The sequence below is a fragment of the Sylvia atricapilla genome, chromosome 9, assembly GCF_009819655.1.
Source record: "Sylvia atricapilla isolate bSylAtr1 chromosome 9, bSylAtr1.pri, whole genome shotgun sequence".
In the NCBI taxonomy this organism is placed as follows: domain Eukaryota; kingdom Metazoa; phylum Chordata; class Aves; order Passeriformes; family Sylviidae; genus Sylvia; species Sylvia atricapilla.
In genome coordinates, this window is record NC_089148.1 from 15,115,607 (window position 1) to 15,134,892 (window position 19,286).

General features: G+C 50.0%; 1 protein-coding gene across 9 annotated transcripts in view; it reads right to left on the bottom strand.

Moving 5' to 3' along the window:
• Positions 1-19,286, bottom strand: part of PTPRF (protein tyrosine phosphatase receptor type F) — a 376,474-nt gene that overhangs the window by 24,017 nt on the left and 333,171 nt on the right. For 5 of the 9 annotated variants that reach the window (XM_066325048.1, XM_066325045.1, XM_066325042.1 and 2 more), the window contains 7 exons: positions 18,107-18,360; positions 17,319-17,409; positions 14,162-14,374; positions 10,986-11,140; positions 7,699-7,814; positions 4,867-4,899; positions 1,898-1,995 (listed from right to left, as the gene is read on the bottom strand). In XM_066325048.1, the coding sequence (XP_066181145.1) occupies positions 1,898-1,995; positions 4,867-4,899; positions 7,699-7,814; positions 10,986-11,140; positions 14,162-14,374; positions 17,319-17,409; positions 18,107-18,360 (960 nt within the window). The remainder of the gene's footprint in view (positions 1-1,897; positions 1,996-4,866; positions 4,900-7,698; positions 7,815-10,985; positions 11,141-14,161; positions 14,375-17,318; positions 17,410-18,106; positions 18,361-19,286) is intronic. The other 4 variants (XM_066325044.1, XM_066325043.1, XM_066325049.1 and 1 more) reach the window with 1 other exon arrangement.

Genomic DNA, 19,286 nt, shown 5'->3' on the forward strand with positions numbered 1-19,286 from the left:
GATGATGAGGAGTCAAACACAGCAGAATCCAGGGGAAAAAAATTATGTGCAACAATCAGCTACTTAATAGCTGCTTCAACATGAGAAGTACAACTGATTGGTGCTCTCAACCAGCCATGATATTCTAAAGAAAGAGAAATGAGAAGAGAGAGGCTCATGAAAGCAGCTAAGAGAATTTACTTAATGCTCATTTTTTCAAAAACAGTTCCCACAGCTCAGTATTATGCTGCAGGCTCTACTGAGCACAGGCCTAGTGTGAGGATGGGAGTGCAGAGACACTGAATCCTGCTGAATCCCCACTGTGCAGCAGAGCCACAGTCTGCCTGGAGCAGAGTGGACAGCCCTGCTTAACATTTCAGTTGGACTGGCAAGAAAAAGCCCAAGGCAGACAGATATGACTGCACACTTTGGCTCCACTGGCAGGACATACATAAACACACAGGTAACTGCATGAGAAGCACATTATTCCTTTAAACATTTCCCAAGTCACAATGTAATGCTGTAGCTCATCTCTGGTTCAGACAGTAAATGCAGAGGAATGCCAAGACCCTCCACTTGGCATCCCAAAGCAAAAGAAGAGCTCTGTGCCTTCCTTGGATACACACAGCACACCCTTTGAACTAGCTGGAATTTGTCCCTTACCATCTCAACATAGAGATCTGCTTTCCCTTTCCTGGCATATATAATCCTACCTTGTGGGCAAATGCTCTGATCTCATCTCATGAATCAGTGTAGGTACGGTGCAGGAAGGGGTGGCCACAGGCACAGGCAGATAACAATTCAAACAGAAGTGATAACACATGCAAAGAACACTTCCCAAATTTATTCCCCCTTTATTACTAGTGGGGGGTTTATTTACAGGTCCCCTGCAGCTCAAGAGGGCTCTGCATATAAGCACAGAAAAACATCATCCTGCCGTCGCTGCTCTCATGGCTGCAGAAAACTTTTCTCAATTTTAAACAGTTGCAACCTAATCGTGCAGCCTGGAGAGTGCCAAAAAAGGTGAGGCAGCCCTCAGGTAGGTCAGCCCCTTACCCTCTACTTGTGCACCCCCTTTTCAAGTTGTTCTCAGGGGAGGACAGGGCTGGAGGGAATTGGGCTAGGAGAGGTGCATTGGAGGGGTTCACCTAACACCCAGCACATGCCTTCGCATGTGAACAAAGGCAGCATCAGTGGTGGATGCAGACAGTACCTACGTGGGGGCTCCACCAGAGACATGGATAAGGGGGGGAGCATGATCCACACGTGCAGGCAAGTTTGCAGCTCATGACTGCACATCACAGGCGGAGAGAGCTCTGTGCAAGGAGGGGAGCTTGGACTACTCCAGGGTAGTGGAACATGAGCACAGTTTCTACGGGCACTGATGCTGAATGGCACAGGCTAATGCCAGCACAGTCCAGTGGGAGAATTCATGGGGAAAGCAGGAATGGAAACTCAAAAGCATGTTTGTTGATATCAGAGGATAGCGCAGAGAGCAAAGCTTTGAACACAGATGGAAGTGAATGGGCACAGGATACTGCAGACCAAAATACCTCAGCCAACCTGAATGGAGTGCAGCCCTCAAAGAGCAGAACAAAGTCATCAGTGACAGTCCAGGTAGGCAGACACAAGCTCCCACTCACTCCTAAGACCATAACAATCCTGGTAGCATGGCAGGCTGGTGTGCATTCTCCTGGAAGGCCTTCTCCCTGTATGAGCCATGCTACAACTGCTCAAGGTGAGTTCCCACCACCGTAGGGTTGGGCAGGGAGAGCTGGCAGGCTGCCAGGGCTGGTGTGGGGACCGGCCACGCAGCATTGCTGCAGGGGAAGCACAGCTCAGCTTTCACCAGGCCCTCTCTGCTGGGGTCATGGCCAGCATCACCCTACCCTGCTGCCCGTCCCGCTCCCAGGCTCACCTCGTACTCCTGGGAGAACTTCAGCCCATCGTTGGCCTTGAGGCGGTCGATGTTGTCAGCGAGGTCGGTCACGGGGATGGGGGGGTGGTCACGCATGCCTGCAAGCGAGACAAGGAGGGAGGGAGGGAGAGGAGAACGGTTACGGCTCTGCACGGCCAAGGGAGGCTCAGCAAGAGCATGTGCACAGCAAACCCAGGAGGTGGGTGCAAGGAGGACACGTGTGACTATGTGAAGCGCCGGGCGGGATGGACGGGAAGCTGACGGGCTCACACGGCATGCGGCACACACTCCCGGGCGGTGAACGAACACAAAGGTGATGTGCAGAATGCGCATGACCAGGTGAGCATGCTCGGACAGTACAGCCACTGGGCACACAGAGCAGGCCACGCAGCCCCTGGCAGGAACAGGCCGAGGATACGCTGTCACTGTGCCTCCCGGGCTCCTGCATGGGCTGAAGTTGAACACACTGATCCTCTGGTGCTCTCACTGCCAAGGGCTTAGGTTGATCCTCTTGCTAACCCCTAATAATGGCATTAGCCACAAAGAAACTCTGCCAGACCTGCAGTGAAACCTCCGCAGTGCATATGCACAGCTTTCTGGGTAGGCAGATGCAGTCCCCAGGGTGTTAGAGAAGGATAAGGGCCCCACAGAAGAATGCTTGATCCCCTGGTAGGACACTGCAGAACGTTCTGAGAGCTCAGGAGCAGCCCTGCCCACAGCTGCATAACTCTTCAGTGATGCTCCAGAGGCAGAGCCTGCCGCAGGGCCCAAAGTCCAGCCCCTCTGGGCTGGCCCCTGCAAGGTGCCATGTGCAGCGATGTGCTTTCCAGCAGCTTCTGGGAGGCTGCTGCAAGTTGGGATGGAGCTCAAACCACGGCAGAAGTCTTGCCCTGGCTAAACCAGGGATGCAACACTATGGCTCATCCTGGGCACAACCGAAGCCCAGGAGCTCAGAAGAACCGAAGCTCAGAAGAAAAGCCCGGAGGAGGGGATCCCACAGATCCCACACGGGGGACAGGTACTGTGGGGCCAGGCATGTGGGATTGGGAAGATCCCTCCCGGGGCCCTGGGATTCAGAGCTTAACTATCACAACCGCTTTCTCTGATGCTGAGATGTTGAACTGGCAGGAACGTGATTGTGAAACATGTCATCCAAATCCCAAGGCTCGTGACTCCATCGGCTGCTCTGTGGGTTTCCCAGAAACCCCACACGGGTAATAATGATTATTAATAGGCTGAAGCTGTTGACTCACACCCAGGGAGACAGGCTGGAGCACAGCCAGAAGCTTCTCAATTGCTCAGAAGGCTGAACACTGCCACAGATAGCAGTGATGGGCCACTGAGGTGATGGAGCAGTCCCCAGGCTGGGTACACACATTTTACAGGGTGATGACAAGTCACGAGGTGATAACATGGAAGTGTTACACCTCAGACCTCTGCATAAAACATCTGACATCACTGCACATAGGCAAGACCCAATGCAACACACACTCGTCCTGCCATTACTCAGCAGTGCAGTGCCATCCAGATGGCCTGAGAACACACAGACAGGTGGAGAAGGAAATACCCCCTACTCTGCCTTGTGCTGAGGTCTTCCTGCAAATGGTCCTGTTTGCCACTTCACCCATCAGGATCCCCGAGGTGGCTGAGCAGGCCCTCAAAGGGACAGAGATGATGCTGGTTTGGGCACAGTTTCCTCAGTAATGTCAGAACTCCTGGCTGTAGCTCAGGAGCAGCCTTTGCAGAGCTGTCACTGATGAGCCATTGAATGAGAACAGTGGGGGACCAAGACAGAAGTGTGGGGCAAGAAGGAGAAAGAGCCACAGTATGTGCTTCTTCCAACACGGTTATGTACAAAGCAGAACCATGGACCACAGTAGAGCTGCAGACCCTCATCTCTGCTGAGAAACACAAGGTGGTCTCTCCAAACCTGTGTTTTGTCAGCCAGAGAAGCGTTGCAGCAACAAAAGAGCTGCAAGAGCAGGGGAGGGAAAAAGAGGTGGTTGGAATCTCATTATGGTCAACACAGAAAAACAGCCACTGACAGTGCAGGGCAAGACAGAGATTTGTACACACTGCCAGGACTTCCACAAGCTCTTCCAACTGCTCTGGCAAGAGGACAGTGAGATCACCACGAGGCTAGAAGAGCTCAGAGGCCTCACAACACCTGCAGAGACAGACATGGCAAAGCCCTTGGCACCACTCCTAGGGAAGTATTTATCCTACATACTTCTCCCATTCCTGTGTGCATACACAGATGCCTTGTACATCCCAGAGCACGGTGGCCACGCTTTTATGGCTGTTTGGGGATGAACTTGAAGCTCAGAAGACAAGTGATAAGGGGGCACTTTTATCCGCAGGCTGGTACTACTCCATCCAAGCTGCCAGAGCAGTAGGTGGCTCCTTTGTGCCTGGGATTCTGGTACCAACACTGTGAAGCAGACTAAATGCAGGCAGTCCAGAGACCATCATGCGTTCTGCCTAAGGCTATGACAGAGGTGACCCAGCCTAAGGAAACCAGTCTGCCTGAGATAGGAAGAGAGTGTGTTCAACCACTGAAGAGCACCCTTCAATTTGTCCATTTGGGTTTTTAGCTGGCCACTCCCTCTAGAATGGCCAAGGTTAGCAGCCCAGCTGCAGGCCTGGCACCATGGCAGAGCCTGGCCTACCACTCTGAGGGGGTCAGAGGCCAGAGAGCAGGGGAAGGGCTGCTGAAGAAGTCTCTTGGCAGCCCATCACTCAGGACCTTCCCTTCTGCACTGTGCTGCGGTGAGCTGCTGTAGTGCCGTGCGAGCAGTACCGAGCCTTGCCCCACACATCATGTCAGAAAGTGAAATCACTGCCATTTTACAGTCTGCTGTGAGTGAAGGTGATCTTCATGACATTGAAACAAAAAATACAGAGACGAGAGAGAAAGAGAAAGAAAAAGCAAAAGGTGTCAAAAGATAAAAACAGGAGTTAAAACTAACTTGAGATATTCGGGCAACAGGGGACACTGGCACCTGCAAAGAAAAGAAATGGGGCAAGAACAGAAATCCCATTAGCCTTTAGTCATCATTGCAGAGGTTCAGAGATGGAAAGACAACGAGATGAAGATGACAAGGAAAGCACCATATGCCACACCACCAGGAGCTTCCTTCCTGCATAGGACTGACTACCTGGCCCTGGAGGCTGCTCTGCGGCTGGCTGTTACACAGCAGGCTGTTGGCTCTGGCCAGTGCCATCCCCTGACACTGGCAAACGTGGAGCTGCAGCTACTTGTAAGGGAGTGAGTCCACAGGCCTTCATGTGACACCAAGAGCTACATTTCTCATTCACCACTGGCCCCAACCCTGTGCCCCTGGGAAGCCTGCAAGGGCCAGTAAATGGCAGGTACAAGGGGCATCTGTGCTACTTGGCGGCCAGGGGGACTGCACTCAGCCCCAGTCACCTCTGCTCACTGCCCCTGAGCCTCCAGCTCACTCACAGCTCATCAGCAGCACCAATCAGTCTCATTTCATGGTGTATTGGGATACTGCCCGGTCCTGTATCCTCTCAGTGACTTGGCACACCAGTAGGTTAGTACAGGGAGGCCAACAGTGGGGAATAACCCTTGTCTGAAGTAAAAACCACAAAATGAGAAAACTTAATATTTAATAACAGTGGGCTAATTAATTATGCATTAAACAAGTTTTCCCTGCACAGCAAGCTCCATCAGGGAGACCAGCTACCAGGGCTGGTGGCCAGCATCTCTTGTCAATGCATCCTCACAGCACTGCCTCGACCTCCATCAGGTGACAGGGCCAACAGCTTGGGCCCATTGTGCTTGGTGGATTTCCTGTGCCTCACTGACGGGGACAAGCTCGTCAGGAGCTGGAACAATCACTTCAAGCTGCATGACACACAGTTCTGCCCCTCAGAGTCTCACAAGGGATGCAGTGGGGAGAACGGGAAGAGGACAGACTGCTGTCTCTTGGTAGGGGAGCATTGTCTGGCAGTATCCCAGGCTCCTGCTACTGTCTTGAGTGAACTAGGCACTTGGGCTTGGTTTTGTCTCTCCAGAGAGCTCTGCAAACTTATCAAATGAGCAGCATCTTTGCCTTATCCTCGCTGATAGACGGGAAAAGAAAATTTCCTGGCTCCCTGTCTCTCTGATGGCAGCTCTTGAACCTTGCTACAGGTCTAGCAAGGGACATCCCTGTTGCAAACACTCTGACCTCTCTGAAGATGGGAGCAGATGCAAGCCCGACTTGTCACAATCCTCCACGCAATGAAAACCACAAGCACACAGCAAAGATGGCATTTGTGCACACATGGAGACATGTCACAGAGGCCTGTCCCCATGCACAGCTGTCCTGGAGCAGCCCTGTTTAACACCATGCTCCTCCTCAAGAAGCTGCATGCTGTTGTTGACTGTGTGTGACCCCCCTCCTTAGTGCTGCTCCCGGTGATCTGTCTGTTGAGATGTTATTCCTCTGCCACACGTGCCTCCCTTGCTCCCCACAGCATTCTCCTCCCATGCTGTGACACCATCCTGTGCTGTGCTGTGGCAATTTAATGTGCCAGCTCTGCTGGCAACTACCAGCCTGCTGCTGCCCACACGTGAGATCTGCCACTGGTTCTGCCTGGCAGATGCACTAACTATGGACCCCTGACAGCTGTCCTGGCACAGAAAAAGATGTGCTGATGTAGCTCACCCCAGGTGCGAGCCAGACTGCTGTGAGTGGCAACAGGAAAGGCTGTTCTTGCCCCCCCCACCAGACACAGCAGTTTTACATCAGGAAATGGCCCCTTCAAAACTCTCCTGTTAGATGAAAGCTCTTAGATGAATGAGCAGCAGGAGGAAAAGGAAAGTAGGTTAGAGACCAGGAGGAGCTGCAAGTTAGAAGAGAGCTGTATGTGCCTCATTTGCTGCTGAACTGCTCCCTCCATCACAAAAGCCCAAGTGGTCCCTCAGTTCATCTACGACTTGGACTCTCTGAAAGGCTCTGAACGAGTCAGGGCAAGCCTGTCTCTGATCACTACAATGACAGCTACTGTGCTTTCGGTGCCTTCAGAGACGTGCAGACACAAAGCAGCAGCACAAGACCTTTCTGCAGTGTGAAGTACAGTTGCCTCCATGAGCTAGCAAAGCTACAGCCTGAGGCATCCCAGGCCAGTGAAAGCAGCATGCAGAGAATGGCATTTACTGAACTATCTTCCTCTGCACTGAGACCCCCATGATCAGCAGTCCTTCAGCGGGCCACAGCACTGCCTGCAGAGCACTACTGTCTGCAGGTAGCTCTTCTCCTGACCCTTAGCTGAACAGAGTAGGAGAGTCAGCACACCAAAGATACCAGAATGAAGCTGCTGGGACACCCTCAGCAGTCTAAGAGCTCTGTGTACCTCCTGATTGCCCCAGATGCAGCCCATGTGGCCAACACTGCAGCAGTGGTGCTTGGCACTGAAGCTCAGCCAGGGTGAAGTGAGTTCTGCACCTGAAAGCATCCCAGGTATGGACACTCCCAACTGCATGGAGGCTCCTCCCAGCTCAGGATAACTGTAATAGCTTCATACTGTGTCTGACACACACCACACAACAGCCCAGCCCCATCCAGGTTGCCCAACCTCAAGGCTCTGCAGTGACAGGGCCAGGGAGGATCTGCAGCCCAGAGAGCAGACACCTGGACATCCTTGGTCTAAAGCCCACTGTGTGTCACTGTGACTGAGAAGGTGCAGATCTCCTGGAGGGTGAGAAGGACTACAACTCTGCCTCTGGCGTGGGGAACATGGAGAAGGGGAACCAGAGGAAGCAGGACTCAAGAGGATGAGCTGCTCCTTACCTGGAGTCTGGTAGTTGAGCCGCCTCATCTCAACTGGGTCAGATGAGTGGGCCAAGAGTGAGTCCTTCAGGCCAATGGAATGCTCATCCTTGGAAGAAGGGGAATGTGCCCTTTTCCTGTGGACAGAGAGGGCAGAGACAAGCAGGTGAGTTCTGGCAGAGACTGGCATAAATCACCCTAGGAAGGAGTCTGGGTCCCTGTGTCCCAGACACCCAGGTCCATCCCAGGCTCCCAGGGCTGTGGCTAAGACAAACCATCTTCTGTGACACTGATTTCCCATCTATGAAATAGCAAAGATTATATACAAGCAATGTCACATATTTGGTTAGTGAGGCAGTTTTGAAATATGGTATTCTGCATAGTATTTATTAGAGAAAATGCAGATAGATGCAAGATGCTGTTTCCTCTTACTGTCTCTAGGAACTATTTCCTGTAGTGGAAGGATATAATAAAATTTTTTTCATGTATTAGAAATATTTAAATATAGAATGCTGTAATATAATAGTGTAAAGGCTCTTCAGGGTGTGTTTTATTGAGCCATTAATACATGTCTTGAATGGTTGAAGGCACCCAAGGCGTGAATTAATGGAACAATAAAATACAATGTTGTCTCTTCATGCTATATTTATGCCTAAAGCGATGCCACCACCTCAGGCTCTTGCTGGAATTCAAAGGCAAAGCAGGGACAGATCCAATCAAAAAGTGGACAAGTGAATATTAAGGAAAATATAATACTGCAAGCAGCGTTTCTAGTGAATCTCTAGGTCCCACTTCTAGCTCTAGATTGCAAATATGGTGGGTATACCCAAGGGCTGGAGAAGGGGGCTGGGCAGGAGCAGCACAGCAGTTCTCTCTTCTGAGCCCGTGCTGACCCTGGCACTTGGCCAATGCACCGAGCATGCAGGAATACAAAGAGACTTTGTCTTTTGGCTACAGCCCCCAAATGGATTTTGCCTGAGCCCCTCTGCTGACCTGATGCTTCCTGGAAGATAGGGAACTGTAGAACTGCTGCTGTGCACGAATGCTAGCACATTAACCAGCCTGCAAACAGCAACAGTCAGCCTCTGCTTTGGACCTCCTTGTGAGGCACCTGGAAGTACACTGAAGGTTCTGCACAAAGGCAGCTGCATCCCTGGACGGTGGAGACCCCAAACCATGCACGACCCCAAATGCTCTCACAGGCACAGGGCACTTCCATCAGAGGCTGGGCATGCTGGGCTGCTACTAATGAGAAGCACTTAGAGAAAATTCAGGGCATAAATCATGAGTGAAACCTGCATGTGTTCCTTGTGTGGCCCAGCCTGTAAACAAGCTCCATCTGCAGCCTGAGGCTGCAGCAAACAATGGAGTTGTTCAATGAGGAGAAAGAGCTTGAGAGTCTTACACTACTCTGAGGCATCTCAGCATCTCAGAAACCTTCCAGCTTCCTGGACCAAGACAAAAGAGCTGAAGGACTGAGACCACTGATAGAAAGAATGGAGAATACACAGCCAACAAATAAACCTCCTATCAGGAGCACAGCAGGATGTGCAATGTGCTACTGTGTACCAGTCCTCATGCAAACTGGGCCATCTTTTTTGGGGAATGGGCACAGCACATAATTAAACTTTATCTCTGTCTCATTAGCCTAGTTAGGGCAACTGCTAAACCATCTCCAGATCCCAAGCTATCCACTGCTGCTCAGCTTCAATTCATTCCCATTACAGACTTGCCACTGTGAATATTACACACAGATACTTTTGGGAGAAAATACCTCCACAGGGAGGGTGGACAGCCAAAACCACAGCATCACTCTGAGCACGTGGGTGGTGCTGGAAGAGGATATGCTGCTCCTCCACGGGCTAGGATGCAGCAGGGACATATGTCAGGTATGGGCACTGCAGGCTAAGTGCTTCCTGGTGCTCCACCCACATGGCTCCGGGACAATCCAAGCTCAGGCAAGGTGGGAATATCTTCTGTGGGGCCCTGGTACAGAAATCCCATCTCAGGCCATTTTCTCTCATTAAAGACCAGCAAACATGTTGTTCTTACAGTTGCCCAGTATTCCCTCAAAGCCTCCTCATTAGAGACTGCAAGAATGCACCTGCATTCTTGAGGGAACAGCTCAGTCTGAACTGACTGAGAAACAAAGGAACCCCTGTAACTGCTGTTATTGTTGGCTTTTTTTGATTTTTAATTTAATTGCGAAAGCAATCTGGGAAGTCTTTGTGCTGGAAGTTCTCCCTGAGAGCTGTGAGAGGCTGGCAACTGCTAGGAGGCTGATACCTTTGAGGAAACAAAGTCTTTGTAAACTCCTAAGGCTGGCATGCTCCACACTCCTAAAAACAAAGATGCCCCTTAGTAGCTTCAGGCTTGGTTTTTAAAAAGGGAAATAGACTTGAAATTTTAGGAAAACAAAAAGATAAAATGGATTCATACCTTTCTTGCTTACTAGATCCAGGGAAAAGCAGGAACAGAAGAAAGGAGATGGTCACTGACACAGAAAGGCACTGACTGCACATGCACAGCAGAACTCCATTTAATCAGATAACAAAGGCAGCTCCCTTCCCCAGCTAGAGAGACATATGTAAATAGAGAGCCCAGGAGAAGCAGAACCTCAGAGCTGAGCTGATAGAGAATGACCTACTGTAATTGAACAGGCTACATGAACACATGCAAATGCAACCCATGGCTCCTGAGGACTAACAATCAGCACACGCTGCAGTTACAACTGGAGCAGGACTGCTCTGCCAGGCAAAAGGAGGTGTCTGCTCCCACACGGAGCACAGTGTGAGTGTGGTTCTGATCCAGTAGTCAGTACTGAGAGGCCCTAAGAAGAGTTCCATGCTGATTTCAGCCTGTCACATCAATGCCCTGTTCTTGCCCCCAAGGTCACGTTCTTCAGACAAAATTCAAAGGAGAGGGGGCAGCTGCCACAGATCAGGCAGGCAACTTTTATAGAGAACCAGTACTAGAGAAGTTCCCAAGGCTGCCAATCCAAGTTGTTTTGACCAGAGAGCAGTCAGACTGCAGCTTTAGAAGAAGATGACAGAAGCTGCTGTCTTCTGTCCCACTGTTAGTATGCTTCCAGAATTCACAGCAGCTGTGTCCTGGGCTGATATTAACTACCTCCTGCTCTCTTACAAAGCAGCCTTCTGCTGTGCAAGGTAGAGACCTTCCTCTTCCCCATGACCACCAAGGAGTGTCTGTCAGAGCACCCTGTATCTGAAGGTTACAAAGAAGGCCCTGAAGACACCAGCACCTCTAGTGCTCATGCTGTAAGTGCCATTTCCCAAACTGGATCTCACCTTTTGAAGAGAAGTATGGCAATGACAATGATGATGATTAGTATCACAGCCAGGACGGGTCCCATCACCCACAGCATCTCTGGTTCATCCTGCTGCTTTGCTGATGCCACTTCCATCACAATCTCATCCGAGTAGGGGCTGGCTGCATATCTCTTCTGAACAGCACAGGCAGGAGGGGGAGACAAAAGCAAGCATCCATTATGCTAAAGCAACAGCTACATCCCTGAAATGCTGAGGTTACCCCTTGCTTCTGGCTAGCAGAGAACGGTCATGCTTCTCAAACCTCAGCAACATACCATGAGATACACCCTCCCTTGGCATCAGTGGAGGTCATACTGTAGCAACAGTTTCTGCCTGGCCTGACACATTCTGGGTGCCAGCGACTTCACTGGTGTGAAACAGTTCCAGTGCCTTGTAACAACTTCATGGCTGACAAACCTGACCTGGAGGTGCAAAAGTGAAGAAGCCCAGCTAAGAGCCATTTGCCAGCCCTGGATTCTCTGGGAGCCAAATCACAAGCTTTTGAATCCCAACCAATTGCACAATGGGGCTGGCTGATGATTCCTAAGTGGTTTACAATACCTGCTGTGCTGATATCAACACATCTCTTCAGGATAGTTATATTAGGAAAACCCCTGCTGGGAGAGGCGGGTTTTCTTAAAGGAATGAAATGACAGGAACATTTTCTATCTGATGTCTTTGATAAACAGACCTTAGAAAAAGGCTCATTCTTACAGGTTCCTTTCCTTTCTGCAGTGTGGCAGCACACTGATTTATAACCTGAAGGGAGAGCTTTCCAGCCCCACTAGCTAGACGGAATCAGCAGAGACCCAAACCCTTCCTGTAGAAAAATGACACTGCACCTGATGTTTTGCTGCTGTTGCTAAAGCTTATGGAGCTGTGCTGCACCTTCACAGCTCAGTGTTATTGGGTCAGAAGGGTTAAATGCTGCAAAAACAAATCCTTTCCCCCTATTAGAGAGGGCCAGAGCTGTATCAGTTCCGTTGCCTGTGGCTTTTGAGCAGCACCTGCTGCCAGGCATTAAGGAGTCAGAAAGCTCTGCTCCTGCCATAGAAAGTTTCGGTCACAGAAGAGGTGCCTGTGGATCTATAAATCTCCTGCTTTAAGGTGGGAGTTTAAACATGCATTTCATGTCTTTACATATGTGAGGAGAAGAAAGGGAAAAATCAAGCCTGCTGGTGTCACACAAATGCACATCTTGATCTACTCTCACAGGTGCCCTTGATCCCAGCCGGGCTGGTTTCCAATGTGTGGAGTACAGAAAATGCTCTTATCTGGGACATCCTTCTGGCAGCACACACTAGTTCAGCATCCTAGCTGCTCTCCTCACATTTATCAGCAGAGTTGCCACTGTTTGGGAAAGAAACATGGGGGGTGGTTGCCACTTTGTGAAACCTTTCAGCCCTACAAGACCGTTTTTCAATAACTGAAATAGCTGCCAGCTCCTGGTGTAATGCTGTTCTTAGAGGAAGTCTGCACAGGACCACTGCAACCCATCAGACTGTTCCTACACCCCTGTGTCCAGTTCAAGTAACAGGGCAGGGAGTCAGCTACAGCTCTGAGCATGGCACAGACAAGAAAGCCTCTGACTCCCCTTTCCTGGGCAAGTGGCTACTCTGTGAGAGGGGAAAAAAGGCCTTGCCTGCGACTCCCCAGGAAGGCCAAGGTGCATCAGTGGTGGGGGAGGGAAGGAACACATGCTGACGTGTGGAGCAAGGTGTGACCATCTCCAAAGCTTTGTGAGAGGGGCAAAGATTTATATTTTTTCAGACACATTTTGGAGGCATCACCTTCCAAGGGGAGGCAGATGCAGAAGAGATCAGGACTGTTATCTCAGTGGCATTTCCAAAGCCAGACTGGGAGGTGCAGGCTCTCAGAGATAGTGTTTCAACCACAATACCTCTGCCTTTGAAGAAGGGCAATGTTATGCTCTCCTGCTGACACTATAGACACCGCAAGCAATTTCAGAGGAGGTGGGTGGGGGAGATGGTGCACAGCCTGGGACAGAGTGCCTCATGCCCCAAGTGAAAGTGGATGTGATGCAGCAGGGGATGCAGAGAGGTGAGCTGTGGGAACAGGGTATATAGGAGGTTTGTAGGAGCACTACTTACTGCTGGCTGGTGGCTTACTAGAGGGCTGTGGCAGGTCTGTGCTAGTGGGGAGATGATGATTCTAGTTGAGATCGACTAGTTAAGGTCACCTCTTAGTGAAAGGGATTGTCAGGATAGCACATCTCAAGGCCTCTGCATTACCTTGTTGTTAATCTGTGACTCTTCTTCCCTCACTGGTGTGCACATCTTGCCACAAGAACACATGAGCTGGATGACTAATGAAGTACTCAACCAGCCCTAATGAGCAAGCAAATGAGGCTGAGGAAGGAAGCCACAGCTTGGAATCCAACCAAAGGATTTGGCACATCTCTATTATTTCTATTATTTACACACCGGCTGCTACTACTGCCACCACCACTCCTGCCCCGTGTTTATAGCTGGTCACTGATGCCCACGTCTTGCTGTACTGCTCCTTGTTATTGCATCAGCCTCTCCTATGCCCAGGCCCCATGTGCTGCTGACTTCAAGCAGGGAGACATGCAGGAGCAGGAATCCGCACACAGCAGGGAAGTGTGCACCTTTGCCCTGCTGATAATGCACTGCGATGGGAGACAGTTTTGCTTCCCCAGATGTCATGTCCAAGTGAAATTTTGGGGAGAGGATTGCCTGTGAGGACAGGTTTGCAGGGGTAACATCCTGTTCACTGCAGAGTCTCAGCAGTCACTGTGCAGGGTAGGATTTTGTGGCCTGTTTTCTACAGACATTTACTTGAACCAAAGCAGAATGAGAACCCATCCCAGCCACGTGCCAAGCTCTGAGCACAGCCCAGCAAGCCACAACTGAGCTTGTGCAGAACCCGGGTATTGACACTGTCCTCCGCTCTCATCTGTTATGTGGAACACACGGTGCCATTTCCCTCCAAAAACACCATTTATCAAGTCAATTCCCACAGCTGCCTCAGCTCGTTCAGGCCAGCGAAGCAGCCTCCCTCCTCCCTTCACAGAGAACTCTGTCATGCTGCCTTACAGCAATAGCTCACCCTGCCTTCACTGGGCCCAGCTCAGCTCTGCTAGGACAGCCTGTGCCCCCACAGAAGGTCCTTACCGTGTCCCCATCCTCCAGTGAGGCCAGCACGAAGCAGCGATAGCTCAGGTCTTGAGACAGAGGCTTGTTGTAGAAACCTTTGTAGTTCTTCTCGTCCCCCAGGGTGAAGGTCTCGGGCAGCACATCCACTTGAGCAGCAATGTAGGGCTTGAGTCTGTCTGCCTGGCGTCGCTGCCGCCTGCTCTGACTCCCTTGGCTTATGGCCTCCAGCAGCTGGGGACAAACAAGGTGCCATCACTACTGCTGACAGCATGACACCGCCTCACACTGCCACCTTACTGGCTGTGGCATTCAGCAGGGGTGGAGGGAAGGGAGGAGAAGATAACTGGGTTTGATTGGTATCTGGTGGCACTAAGGAACCAGAGGCAAGTACTATCCATTCAGGCACTGCTGGGGCATCTGTCTGCAGAACCTCGCTGCAAGAACCTCCACTAGGTTCTCAACTTTGGAAGTGTCCTGAATCCTGGGAAGCTGATGTGGTAAATGTTAGGGCTGAGACAGCCTAGCTGTGACTGTCCCCCTGAGTTATGTACCCCAATGGGCTGTGAGGGAAGCAAGCCATGTTCAGTGGCCCAATTATTGGCCTGGACAGCAACTCACACTCTCTATGGACACAGGATGTGAATTACAGCTGATGCCAATGTTTAGGGAGAAAGTGACATTTGCTGTGTCTTTCCCTTCTGTCAGTGCTTCTGTATCTCACCTGCTGCTGTGTTGCAGGCAGAGCTTTGTTGAAACCACACAGAATGGTAACAGATTTCATGGAATGTTCACAGTAAAAATGGCAAATTTCATAGTCACAAATTCATGAAAAAGGATATAATGCACAAAAATCCAATTGCACTGCTAAGAATGGCTCTCAAATGTTTAAAGATCTTTCTTCCAATGAATAAAAATGAACATCAACTTTGGAAGAGAAATTCTAATTCAAAATGAAGAAGAAGGAATGAAATACATTTCACACAGAAATGTATCAATGCAACATTGTCAGGGCAGACGGGGAACATCGGAGTGATGTACACACAAGGTCACACTGCTGAGCTGGACCTACTCCCCCTGAGGAGGACAAGCTGGGTAAGAAACCCCTCACTCTTTCCCCCTCACAGTCAATCCTTGTCTTATCAGTACTCCCATAGAAGCAATTTATGAAAAGTATACTTTGTCATTATACTAACACCAGAAAAAAAAACAAGAGGTTGGAAAAATCTTAAGTTTCACAAATGTCGTTTTAATCCCAAGGGAAAAGAGCAGTAAGATAGTTTTTGGAGTGTGGAGTTTGCTTCCTACACCCATCTCTTGCATCTGGCTGAGATTATAGCTGAGCTCTTTGGGGCAGAAAATGCAGCTCTGTGGGCATGGACACAAAACCACAGGGCTCCAGTTGTGGTTAAGGTTGCTGGAGGCTTCTGCCACTTATACATGTAATACATAGCGAAAGACTGCATCAGAAAACTGCTAGGCCTGCGAAGTTGAGATTCTGAAAAATCAGAAAATTATTATTGCCTGTGAAAAATTAATTTAGCTGTCGTATGTATGTGCATTCTGCTGCAGCCTTGACTACAGAGTCACAGACTATCTTTTCTCTAAGTCCCCTGCTTTGTTCAATACACAGGACAGACACTGCTTAATCAAAGAGCAGATATTCCACATTTTATTTTCCTCTTTGCATTATGCAGCCTGAGGCCTTGTTTATTGCTTACTATTCAAATTCAGCTCTGAGGACAAAATTAATAATTTCCTCATGGGCTTTTCTATGTTGCTGATCACTATACTATTACAAGTACTTCACAAACATTAATGATCTTATCTTCCAAACATCCATATGAGTCAAGAAAAAAGTGATTACCCCAAATTTACAGATGGAGAACAGAAACACTGCAACATTAATGTAAAAAAGTCCACTAAACTTAAATGTCAAATTGAAAAGACACCAGCTTGTTTTGTTTTTCAAGAAAATTCAGTGTTTTCCTCATAGCACTGACTTTATCCAGCTCCTATTGACTTTCTCTGCAGCTGGGGATGTTTAGGCTTTGCAAATGAGAGCTCCAGGATCTCAAACTGTGCACTCAAAAATCTCACAATATGTAAGACACTGGCTGCTAATGAAAATTTTGTCTTAAATCATTTGCCTGAGGCTGGATGAGACAGAAACTAGTTCTTTTGATAGGTTTCAACCATCTAAAGCTGAAAACCAGAGCAACCTTCCTCATGATGGCTGTTTTTTTCTAGTGACATCTGTGACGCTAGGAAACTTCTGCAATGAAAATATGTAGGAGACCTCTGGGTGATGGTTCTCCATCACACAGCTGTGCTCCATTTGCAGAACAGAACCACAAATACACATTTTGAAGCCGGAACCTCACAAAACCGACTGTGATCGTGTAAATAAAGCCAAAGGCTGACTTACAGCTTCTAACTGTCTGCCATTTCTGAGTGCTTCAAGCTTGCAACTTTGTTCTCTTGATGGATCTTCCTGTGCATGATTTCTTGGAATTTTTCCTTTACGCTCTGGGGGCGGTGGTGTGTATGGGGAAGAAAGAGCCCACAAAACCCTGGTGTGGGAGTCTTGTGACACCTGCACATGTTCCATGCCTCAGCTGTCAGAGCACCCCTGGCACAGGACAAGCTGCATCTTGGGTAACGGCTGGTGAATGCTCAAAGCCTTTAACAAGCAGGTGTGAAGGGAGCTTTGCAGGTTTTGTTAGACACAAGAATGAACTCTTTATCTACACTGCAGGCTTAGGTACTGTCCAGAGAGAAAAAAGCCTCCTGACAAAAAAGCTTAATAAAATGAAACCAGTAATTTTCTCTCCCAGCTTGTTTTCAATATAAGCATGGTCATTCCATCTGGAAAAGGCTACAAGGACTGCATGACCTGTGACAGGATCTGTCCTGGCCAGAGCTCAGAGACACTCTAGTGTGTGGTCTCCTAATGGGGCACATTCTGGGAGGTGGCTCCCCCTTAGCTTGACTCCAGCCTCCTTCCTACATGGTGTCATGAAGAAAGGCTGAGCAGGCATCCATCCCACAGCCCCCATCTCTGATGTGAAGCCTGCACTTGTGCTGCTGCATCCATGCTGCTGCCAGGAGGCCTGGGCAAAGTGTGCTGGGCTGCTTGGGAATCACTTCCACCACAGCAACTGCTACAGCTTCCTACCTGGTCCAGCTCCATCTCATCAGGCGTCCGCCACCGAGCAGTCAGGGTGCTGGTGCTCTGGTCTGCTGGCACAACCACGATGTAGTACCACCTGGGAAGGAAGGAAGTGTAAGCACTGGACTCAGAGCCAGCTCTCTGGCAGGTCACCAAATAACGTGTGCCATATGACTCAAGGATGACCTACTCCTTTCCCTGCCCTTTAAGCAGCAAAAGGGCTCAGTAAGGAAAAGACTGGTTTCCAGCTGCACCAGAGAAGAGAATATTGCCATTAGCACTCGTTAGGCTAATGAAGATCTACAGACTGGGTTCCAGAGGGTGGTGTGGGAGCTGTGAGAAGGACATTTATATAATCGGATTGTAGCAAGAACCCTGGGGAAATTGTGCTTCAGCACAAGGATACCACAGTAACGAATAAGACTTCCATAAACTTGCTTTTTTAATCTCCTTGTGGCTTTAGGCATTATTTATTTAAAGGATATCATACAGTGTCAGAGAAAGTCCCTCCTGATCCTCAACTGTATTTTTGCTGGTAGGATCTGGAGTACACCCACAAGGGTGAGGGCAAACTGTCACAGAATTGTCTTAATTTTATTACACATCAATATTTGCTCAGAAAGAGCCAAGACTGTGATCCCATGTTACGGGTAAATGCCTGCCTCTGTACCACAGCCTGCTTGGAAATTCACGCCCAGGTTACAAAATCCACATGTTGGCAGTGGTCTGCCCTGCCTTTCTCTCCCCATCCCTAGCCCCCAACCCTGCCTTCTCCACTCAGGCATGGCACCTACCGAACTGGCACAGTGGTCTGCACTTTGGGAAGAGTTAGCGTGAATTTTCCCTCCTGTATGTACTTGTTTGTGGCGATGGGTTTGCTTTGCAAGACATCAGGAGCAGTGCGGATTGAGACGAGGTGCTGGAGCCCCCCTGCACTGCTCCCACGGTTCATTAGCACAAAAGAATAGTCCGTGTCTGGCTGGAGGTCACTTATGAGCTTCTTCATTGAGTGGCCGTCCACCTCCACACTCTGGCTATTGTACAGAATCTGAAACAGGAAAAGGACATGTTCATGCAGCTGACAGCTGCTGCTGCAAACACACTCAAAATAGCAGCGCTTGTGATGACAGTTTGGCTCTGGGCCCTCCCTCAGGTGGTTTGGCTACTGTATGCTTTGTAAACAGCCATAAATCTTTAGCTAAAGAAGGGCAACCCCCAGCAGAGGGTGAGCAGCGTTCCCTGTGCCTCACAGTGATGGAGCAGGGAGAGGTCATCTCAGCCTGGGTGGCCAGGGCCAGCAGTGAGGCTGGTGATGCCACATGCACTGCTTCTCAGCACCTCCTTGTGGGAGGAATCCAGATGGCCGTGCTTTGTCCCCACGTGGAAGTGAATGGGTCTTTGTGTCTTGTCTCACGAGGCTACAACACCCAATAGGCTTCTGGTGTAAAATCCTGCCTGCTTTAAATTGGTGTCACTCCCATGCCTACCAGCTGATGCCTGGTTGGATGCTGAATGCAGATCATGCCCCTCCCAGAAGGTGACCGGGGGGTTACAGGCCTCTCCAATGACCTGACAAACCCGGCACAGGGCTCACAAACCGGCACCCGGAATGGCGGCTCTGCAGGTGTGACACCCTGTCGTCATGACAACAGATGCTGGCGCCACACAGCCGTGGGCAGGAGGTCGGAGCTGCTTTTCTCTGCCACGCCTGCAGCAAGGGGCTATGGGCAGGGCAGGGCAGAGCTGCTGGGGCTGGGGGCAGGCCCCCACGCACAGCTTTCCCCCATGGACCCCTCACCAACAACATTTCTTAATGCCCTGTTGTAGATATGCAGGACCCCCACCTCCTCCCAGGCACAGCAGCCATGGGCACTTGCTGGATTAGCTGCACCCAACAGCCCATCTGCCCTGGGAACATCGATCCTGATCCTCTTTGGAATAACTTCTTACCCCAAAACTCTGGGTGCTGCCTCT